The 10143-nt window shown below is 45.1% G+C and overlaps 1 protein-coding gene and 1 non-coding gene across 10 annotated transcripts in view; both read left to right on the top strand.

Moving 5' to 3' along the window:
• The first annotated feature begins 8559 nt into the window (after nt 1–8559).
• TRNAG-CCC lies at nt 8560–8630 on the top strand. Its single transcript has one exon. It is a non-coding gene; the product is annotated as a tRNA-Gly (tRNA).
• A 307-nt stretch (nt 8631–8937) lies between these two features.
• Nucleotides 8938–10143, top strand: part of TIA1 (TIA1 cytotoxic granule associated RNA binding protein) — a 35907-nt gene continuing 34701 nt past the window's right edge. For 2 of the 9 annotated variants that reach the window (XR_004054284.1, XR_004054283.1), the window contains exon 1: nt 8957–9245. Coding sequence is in view for 5 of the 9 variants with exons in the window: in XM_030920966.1 (XP_030776826.1) it covers nt 9220–9245 (26 nt within the window). In the remaining 4 variants the exon portion in view is untranslated. Of the gene's footprint in view, nt 9246–10143 lie in introns of all 9 variants that reach the window. The other 7 variants (XM_030920959.1, XM_010361893.2, XM_010361892.2 and 4 more) reach the window with 5 other exon arrangements.

The raw sequence follows: 10143 nt of genomic DNA, 5'->3' as shown, positions 1-10143 counted from the left end.
TGAGTCCCCTAAGCACACCCTGCCGCCTCGAAGCCCACCCTCCTTCAGAAGACGTCGAAGGCAGAAGCTGAGGCTCGCCTCAGCTCTCCTCCTCCCTCCCTATTTGGCTGAAGCACCCTAGTTCTTCACTAGTGCCCTCTTCTATCCCCTCCGTCGCTCCTAAGAATGCACACAGCTAATCGCTGCCAGAAACAGACCAAAGGGAAAACAGTACTTACTGAGTGATCACCCTGTTGGGAGAACTGTCGGGTACGCAGTGAATGGGTAAATGGTGCTAGTTGAAAAGAAAAATGAGGGAGACTGAAGATGGGGTGGCCCAAGGTGAAGGGGGTGGAATAATAGTAACAGACATGAATAAAAGTAGTGTACCTGTAAGGACACCAGAATGTGCCACCCCAAAATACGCCTCTTTAGCCTAAGGATTATTTCAATACGAAGACAATTGAGAAGATGTAGATACGTAGAAATTTCTCCGCCTTCCCCCATTTGCCTAAAAGCAGGACATAAAATTTTAAAAGGCAAAGGTATCCCTCTTCCTGCACTGCCTGGAAGGACAAAGGTTAATCACTGAAGACAATTTTACACCTGTTAAATAAAATGTATAGGAAGCCATTGGTTTGGACTGAGCTCCTGCACCAGACTAGGCCCAACAGACTAAGCCAAAATGGAGGCACTCATGTCACACATGTTCCACATCACAAGGTCAAAACTAAGTTGTCAATCCGACTTTCTAAGAAATCAGGAGAGGCCGGGCGCGGTGGCTCAAGCCTGTAATCCCAGCACTTTGGGAGGCCGAGACGGGCGGATCACGAGGTCAGTAGATCGAAACCATCCTGGCTAACACGGTGAAACCCCGTCTCTACTAAAAAAAATACAAAAAACTAGCCGGGCGAGGTGGCGGGCGCCTGTAGTCCCAGCTACTCCGGAGGCTGAGGCAGGAGAATGACGTAAACCCGGGAGGCGGAGCTTGCAGTGAGCTGAGATCCGGCCACTGCACTCCAGCCCGGGCGACAGAGCGAGACTCTGTCTCAAAAAAAAAAAAAAAGAAAAAAAAAGAAATCAGGAGAAAGAAAAACAATAGCCAGATTCCCAAACAGACCAGTTTTAAGTGGCATGATAAGGAAATACCCTCTGCTTTAAACTTTACAAGGAAAGTAACCTCGAAACAACCAATTCACTTTTCTGTTTCTGCTTTCTTCGGCCCTTTCTGAAAGTCAATCTCTTCCACTCATTCTGTTTTATAGAATGAGGTGTTGCGCAATTCTACCATCGCATAAAAGCCAGTTATGCTCTTTAAATTAGTTGTAATTTTGTCTTTGACAAACCTTTATCAGCCAGGAATCTACATGACAAACTTCATTAATGAGCCTTTTTCTATTGCTTATTTGCCACCCCTAGAGACTCAGAATCATTTTCCTTCTCTTAACACTTCTCTTTTTTTTTTTGTTTTTTTGAGACGAAGTTTCTCTCTTGTTGCCCAGGCTGGAGTGCAATGGCGCAGCCTCACGGCAACCTCCGCCCCCTGGGTTCAAGCAATTCTCCTGCCTCAGCCCCCTGAGTAGCTGGGATTACAGGCACGCACCACCACACCCGGCTAATTTTGTATTTTTAGTAGAGATGGGGTTGCTCCATGTTGGTTAGGCTGGTCTTGAACTCCCAACCTCAGGTGATCCTCCCGCCTTGGCCTCCCAAAGTGCTGGAATTACAGGTGTGACCACTGCGCCTGGCTCTCTTAACACTTCTCTAAACATATGCTGTTCTTTTTTGAAGATGCTGTATAATCCTGAATTCAAAGCCACCTCTTGGAGATTCGCTCATTTCCCTGGTCTCTCTTTTGAATACATGACGTACATGTTTTTAAATTTCTGTTTTTCTTTTTTTCTTCTTTCTTTCATTTATTTATTTTGAGATGGCTTCGCTCTGTCACCCAGGCTGAAGTGCAATGGCACAATCACGGCTCACTGCAACCTCCTGCTCCTGGGCTCAAACGATCCACCCACCTCAGCCACCAGAGTAGAGTAGCTGGGACCACAGGCATCCACTACCATGTCCAGCTAATTTTTACACTTTTTGTAGAGATGGTTTTTTGCCATATTGCCCAGGCTGGTCTGGAACTCTGGACTCCCAAAGTGTTGGGATTACAGGCATGAGCTACCATGCCTGGTCCTGTTTGTTTTCTTCTTGTTAATCTGTCTTTTGTTACAGGGGTCTATCACAACCAAAAACTCAGAAGTGTAGAGGAAAACTTTTTTTTCTCCCCTACATACCATACAGTAGAACATTATGCATGCATTAAAAAGAAGCCAGGCACCGTGGCTCACTCCTGTAATCCCAGCACTCTGGGAGACAGAGGCGGACAGAATATCTGAGGTCAGGAGTTCAAGACCAGCCTGGCCAACATGGCAAAATGCTGCCTCTACTAAGAATACAAAAATTAGCTGGGCATGGTGGTGCATGCCTGTAATCCCACCTACTTGGGAGGTTGAGGCAGGAGAATCACTTGAACTTGGGAGGCCGAGGTTGCAGTGAGCTGAGATCGTGCCACTGCACTCCAACCTGACAGGCTGGTCTCAAAAACTAAAAAATAAAAAAAAAGGGCCGGGCACGGTGGCTCAAGCCTGTAATCCCAGCACTTTGGGAGGCCGAGACGGGTGGATCACGAGGTCAGGAGATCAAGACCATCCTGGCTAACATGGTGAAACCCCGTCTCTACTAAAAATACAAAAAACTAGCCGGGCGACCTGGCGGGCGCCTGTATTCCCAGCTACTCGGGAGGCTGAGGCAGGAGAATGGCGTGAACCCGGGAGGCGGAGCTTGCAGTGAGCTGAGATCCGGCCACTGCACTCCAGCCCGGGCGACAGAGCAAGACTCCGTCTCAAAAAAAAAAAAAAAAAAAGAATGCTGGGGCTTGGTGCAGTGGCTCACACGTGTAATTCCAGCACTTTGGGAGGCCGGAGCAGGCAGATCATCTGAGGTCAGGAGTTCGAGACCAGGCTGGCCAACATGGTGAAACTCTGTCTCTAATAAAAATATAAAAATTAGCCAGGCGTGGTGGTGCACACCTGTAATCCCAGCTACTCAGGAGGCTGAGGCAGGAGAATTGCTTGAACCCAGGAGACAGGGGTTGCAGTGAGCCAAGATTATGCCACTGCACTCCAACCTGGGTGACAGAGTGAGACTCTGTCTCAAAAAAAAAAAAAATTGGGTCTATAACTAATGTCCTAGTATTATCAGTTGAGAAAAGCTTGTGATTGCATGATGGGTATAAAATGATCTCATTTCTGTAATTACAATACTTCACCCAAACAAACAAAAAAGAATAACTAGTACATGAACATGAATATCAATATAGATGAGGGGAAAATAGGTTGGATACAAAATAAAGTTAAACTTCGAGAAAGAGGCTGGGCTCAGTGGCTCACACCTGTAATCCCAGCACTTTGGGAGGCCAGGGTGGGCGGATGGTTTGAGCCCAGGGTTCAAGACCAGCATGAGTAAAATGGCAAAACCCCATCTATATGAAAAAATATTAAAAAAATTAGCCTGGCATGGTGGTGTGCACCTGTAGTCCTAGCTACCCAGGAGGCTGAGGCAGGAGGATCACCTGAGCCCGGAGGGTAGAGGCTGAGGTGAGTAGTGATCACGGCACTGCATTCCAGACTGGGCACACAGGGAGATTCTGCCCCCAACCTCCAAAAAAAAAAAAAAAAAAAAAAAAGATATATGAACCAGGATACAGCTGCAACATTATTTGTAATACAATAGGTTTTTTAAAAGTAGTAACCTGAATATCCATCAATGTCACTATGGTAATTTATTCAATTTACCATCCAATACATTGTGGAACTTTCATTCGATGTATGATTTTGCAACTATTAAAAAACTATTAGGCCAGGACTGGGCGCAGTGGCTCACGCCTGTAATTCTAACACTTTGGGAGGCCAACGCTGGTGAATCTCTTGAGCCCAGCAATTTGAGACCAATCTGGGCAACAAAGTGAGACTTCCATCTCTACAAAGAATACAAAAATTAGCCGGGCTGGGCCAGGTACGGTGTGTCATGCCTGTAATCCCAGCACTTTGGGAGGCCGAGGCAGGCAGATGACCTGAGGTCAGGAATTCGAGACCAGCCTGGCCAATATGGTGAAACTTCATCTCTACTAAAAATACAAAAATTGGCCGGGCGTGGTGGTGGGTGCCTGTAATATCAGCTACTCAGGAGGCTGAGGCAGGAGAATTGCTTGAACCCGGGAGGTGGAAGTTGCAGTGAGCTGGGATCAAGCCATTGCACTCCAGCCTGGGCAACAAGAGTGAAACTCCATCTCAAAAAAAAAAAAAAAAAAAATAGCCAGGCATGGTGGCACGCGCCTGTAGTCCCAGCTACTTAGGAAGCTAAGGTGGCAGAAACACCTGAGCCTGGGAGGCAGAGACAGCAGTGAGTCAAGATCACTGCCACTGCACTCCAGCCTATGCAACAGAGTGAGACCCTGAAGCCGGGCACAGTGGCTCACACCCATAATCCCAGCATTTTGGGAGGCCGAGGCGGGTGGATCACTTGAGGTCAGGAGTTCGAGACCAGACAGGCCAAATGGTGACACCCCGTCTCTACTAAAAATGCAAAAATTAGCGGGGCGTGGTGGCCCACGCCTGTAATCCCAGCTACTAGGCAGGCTGAGGCAGGAAAATCGCTTCAACCTGGGAGGCAGAGGTTGCAGTGAGCAGAGATCAGGCCACTGCACTCCAGCCTGCGCAACAGAATGAGACTTTGTCTCAAAAACAAACAAAAAAACAAAAAGTTGTCAAGTAATACCTATAGTGTAACCACTTTTTTTTTTTCTTTTTGAGATGGAGTTTCGCTCTTTCGCAAAACTCCAGGCAGGCTGGAGTGTAGTGGCGCAATCTCGGCTCACTGCAACCTCCATCTTCCAGTTTCAAGTGATTCTCCAGCCTCAGCCTCCTGAGTAGCTGGAACTACAGGCGCCTGCCACTACACCCAGCTAATTGTTTTTGTATTTTTAGTAGAGATGGGGTTTCGTCATGTTGGCCAGGATGGTCTACAAAATCCTGATCTCAGGTGATCCGCCCACCTCGGCCTCCCAAAGTGCTGGGATTACAGCACCGTGCCCGGCCTGGTGCAACCACATTTAAAAAAAAAAAAAAAAAAAAAAAAAAAAAAAAAAAAAAAAAAAAAAAGGGCCAGGCGTAGTGGCTCATGCCTGTAATCCCAGCACTTTGGGAGGCTGAGATGGGCAGACTATCTAAGGTCGGGAGTTCGAGACCAGCCTAACCAACAAGGAGAAACTCCATCTCTACTAAAAATACAAAATTAGCTGGGCATGGTGGCACATGCCTGTAATCCCAGCTACTCGGGAGGCTGAGGCAGGAGAATTGCTTGAACCCGGGAGGTGGAGGTTGTAGTGAGCCAAGATCATGCTGTTGCACTCCAGCCTGGGTAACAAGAGCGAAACTCTGTAAAAAAAAAAAAAAAAAAAAAAAAAAAAAAAAATTAGCCAGTTGTGGTGGCTTACACCTGTAATCCCAACTACTCTGGAGGCTGAGGCAGAAGCATTGCTTGAGCCCAGGAAACAGAGTTCACAGTGAGCCGAGACACTGTCACTCTGGATGACACTCTGTAAAAACAAAAAACAAAAAACAAAAAAAACCCTAAAAATCCCAAGTGTATACATGTGCATCTGTACAGAGTAAAATGTGGAACATTACAGATGAATCTATTAATATTACTTACCTCCAGAAGGGGAAGAAGATACATTTTTAATATTTTCCTTATGTATCCATTTCGTTTGTAACACTAAGCACGTTTTACTTTTGTAACTGAAAAACTACTCTACTTAAAAAAAAAGTACGGCTGGGAGCAGTGGCTTACACCTGTAATCCTAGCATTTAGGGAGGCTGAGGCGGGCAGATCACCTGAGATCAGGAGTTCGAGACCAGCCTGGCCAACATGGTGAAACCCCATCTCTACTAAAAATACAAAAATTAGCTGGGGGTGGTGGTGGGCACCTGTAATCCCACCTACTCAGGAGGCTGAGGCAGGAGAATCGCTTGAACCCAGGAGGCAGAGGTTGCGGTGAGCCAAGATTGTGCCATTGCACTCCAGCCTGGGAGACAGAGTAAGACTCTTCTCAAATAAATAAATAAATAAGTACTTGTGCAACATCCATATAATGGAGTTTTATTTGGGAATAAAAAGGAATGAAGTAATGATACATGTTACAACATGGATGACCCTGAAAAGCATAATGTTAAGTGAAATAAGTCAGTCACAAGAAACCATATATTGCATGCTTCCATTTATATGAAATGTCTAGAATAGGCAAATCTATAGGGGCAGAAAGACTAGTGGCTGGGACATGGAATGGGATGAGGGTCAAGGAGTGACTGCTAATTGCTAAGGGTTTCCTTTCTGAGGTGAAGAAAATGTTATAAAATTGATTGTGGTGATTCTTGCACACACACCTCTGTGAATAAACTAAAAACTATTAAACTGAAAAACACTTTATATGGATGTCCCAAAAAGGTGTTTTAAAAATACCAACCACCATTAACATTTGTTTTATTCACCATCAAAAGACTAGTACTTGGTATCTTTGAAAATAATCTGAAGAATGTGCCAGAGACTCTAAAGACAATTCCAAAAAATGAAAATCCAGAGTGTATCCAGTCTGAACAAACTACTTTAAAGAGGACATCACGTTTTTGTTTTTTGGTTTTTTTGGTGTTTTGTTTTGTTTTTGAGGAGTCTTGCTCTGTTGCCCAGGGGCGCACTGCAACCTCTGACTCCCGGCTTCAAGTGGTTCTCCTGCCTCAGCCTCCTAAATAGCTGGGATTACAGACATGCACCACCACACCTGGCTAATTTTTGTATTTTAAAGTAGACATGGGGTTTCTCCATGTTGGCCAGGCTGATCTTGAACTCCTGGCTCAAATGATCTGCCCACCTCAGCCTCCCAAAGACTGGAATTACAGGCGTGAGCTGCCCCACTCGGGCGACATCACATTTTTCGATGTGTAGATTCTCCTATGTTTAAAAAAATATTTCTACAACTTAAACTTACATCATAGATATTTTCCAGTTCAACACTGCAGATCTGATTAACAGCTTTTCAATAGCTGCAAAATAGTCCATAAAATGAATGTTCTGGCCAGGGGCAGCAGCTCATGGCTATAATCTCAGCACTTTGGGAGGCTGAGGTAGGCGGATCACCTGAGGTCAGGAGTTCAAGACCAGCCTGGCCAACATGGTGAAACCCTGTCTCTACTAAAATACAAAAATTAGCTAGGCTAATTTAGGTGGTGGCTCACGTCTGTAATCTCAGCTACTGGGGAGGCTGAGGCAGGAGAATCGCTTGAACCCAGGAGACAGAGGTTGCAGTGAGCCAAGACTGTGCCACTGCACTCTGGTCTGGGAGACAGAGCGAGACTGTCTCAAAAAAAAAAAGAAAGAAAGAAAGAAAGAAAGAAAGAAAGAAAGAAAGAAAAGAAAAAGAAAAAGTTCCACACATATTCGGTGTAAACTGAATAAATTACCACAAGTGGCATTGATGGATATTCAGGTTACTCCATTTTTTTCTACCACAAACAATGCTGCAACTAGTTGTATCTTGGCACATAAATCTTTATAATTTAATTCTTTTATTTCTGTAGGATAGATTCCTATAGGATTACTTTAGTGACATATATGTAATAAGCAATATGAAATGCATACTGAGTATACTGAGCCACATTTCAGAGCTCTAATTTCTCTGCCTCCTAAAGTTGGATTGAAGTTTATGTATCTTTTGACTTGTTTACTTTTAAGATTCTTGTGACCAATTTGCGTTAAATAGTGGTTTTTTGTTTGTTTGTTTTTTGAGAAGGATCCTCGCTCTATTGCCCAGGCTGGAGTGCAATGTCAAGATACTGCAATCTCTGCCTCCCGGATTCAAGCGATTCTCCTGCCTCAGCCTCCTGAGTAATTGGGATTACGGGTGCCCACCACCATGCCAGGCTAATTTTTGTATTTTTGGTAGACACAGGGTTTCGTCATGTTGGTCAGGCTGGTCTCGAACTCCTGATTTCAGGTGATCCGCCCGCCTCAGCCTCCCAAAGTGCTGGGATAACGGGCGTGAGCCACTGCCCTGGCCTAAACAGATATTTCTGAAATTCTGTTTTCAATGTGCATTCAATACACGGAAGAAATGCAAATATAAGTAAAAATCTGGCATCTGGAAATATCTTCCCTGCTCTCAAAAATTTGGCTAGCACCAACGAGGCAAATTCTTAATAAAATCCTTACTTTTTAAAGTAAAACTTTTTTCTTTTTTCTTAATCTTAAGTAAACATTTTAAATTGAAATTTTTTTTCTGTACAAAGTTGAAACATCCATTCCCATGTTTGGGATGAGAGAAAATAAATTATGTTACTGGAAAACAAGATTATAGACTGTCAATAAACTTTTACTCTTAAATTAATAAATAATACATGACAATTCTTTTCACATGAAAACCAACGTCTGCTTTTACTTCCTCCTAAAATACTCTGGCGGCCCTGCATGCCAACAGCGCCGCTGGTGTAGTGGTATCATGCAAGATTCCCATTCTTGCGACCCGGGTTCGATTCCCGGGCGGCGCAGGAGGCTTTTGCTTCTCGCTCTCCAAAAACCAAATAGCTTGAATACTCTTTATAAAAACCAGATAGCTTGAAGAGTCTTTATATATCTTTCCTCTTTTGGAAAGATTTAGGCTTTTTACTGTCCCTGGAGGTTTCCACTCCATTATAACTCGCGGTCGAAACACTAGAATCCGCAGTCAGAAGACAAAAAAGTTCACGCAAGTCTTGAAGTAGTTAATCCTTGCGCCTGCGCAGCCTGAGACGTCCCTAGCGTCGGGTGGAAGAGCGGCTGCGCAACAAGTGAACCTATGGATTAAGGTGTAGCCTGGCTGCCGGGAGGTTGAGAGTGCAAGATTATTCTGCGCCTGCGCGGCCCGGGTAACTTCCCTGGGTGCTCCTAGGCGCCCGGCTCGCCGCCATCTTGTATTGGGGCTTCATTGTTCCCGCTGGGCCGGGCGGTTTAGTGTAATTGCCGCCGGAGAAGGAGGCGGAGTAACCTTTGGTCAGCCGAGAAACCCCGCTATCCCGTAGCCATAACCGCTCAAACGATTTAGGAGGTAGTGAAGGGCAGGGAGTTGGACCCGGAGGCGGCGCCGCGACAGCAGCAGCCATGGAGGACGAGATGCCCAAGACTCTGTGAGTCTGGGGCAGCGATGAGGGAGGCGGGATGGTGGTCGTCCCGGAGGGAAGGCCTCGGGCCTGCGCCGCTCCCAGCCTATTGTTCTCCGTGAACACCGCGATATCGTGGTTTTTGTTTCCTTAGCATGCACCTGGATGCTTAGAACCAAGACCCAATCTGTGAGAGGACAAGGTGAAGGGAGACCGGTCTCAACCCTTTCAATTAATCCCTTCACTTTAGCTACACCATTGCTTGACCTTTGCTCTCGCCGCGGGCCCTCTGTGGTCTTAGACCTGGAGAAAAGACTTTTTCATTCAGATCTCTTTTTAGAACTTGTCGAACCTTCCTTTTGTCCTATGCTTTCTTTCCTTCTCTTTTCCCGCTTCTCCCCCTTTTTAATTAACCTCTTCTTATCTTTACAGTCGTCTTCCTTTAATTTTACTTTTGATTTCCTATTGAAATTCTTCCTTTCATTTTCTTCTCGGTGATAAGATTTTTTTTCCCCCCTGAGGCTGCTTGTACTCATTTTCAGTGCGGTAAACTTTATTCTTGCAGTTGCCATTGGAAAAAAGCCAAGCATTTTTCTTTAACCTCTGGCTTTCCTTCTGTAGCCCCCACCGACCAAAAAGCCTAACCAGACACTCCAAGGATTTGGAAATCTCACCCAGAAGGGATATATCAATTGAGGGGAAATTGATTTAATATTATTTTTATAGTCGTTTGCTACTGTTGTGATTGACATGGTATTGAACGAGCGGGCCGTTTTTATGAAGCAACAATTGATAAATGCCCTAACATATTTACAGAGAATTTTTAGAGTTAGCGTTAAATTATCGGAGCGTGGATATTTTCTTTGTCGTGTGGCTTCCCCCACTGCGTTCTTTGTTTTTCAGAGTATTATCGGATGAGTTGATC

This window comes from Rhinopithecus roxellana, chromosome 17 (assembly GCF_007565055.1).
Source record: "Rhinopithecus roxellana isolate Shanxi Qingling chromosome 17, ASM756505v1, whole genome shotgun sequence".
Lineage (NCBI taxonomy): Eukaryota > Metazoa > Chordata > Mammalia > Primates > Cercopithecidae > Rhinopithecus > Rhinopithecus roxellana.
The sequence above is the reverse complement of the archived record's forward strand: the minus strand, read 5'-3'. Positions and strand labels throughout refer to the sequence as shown.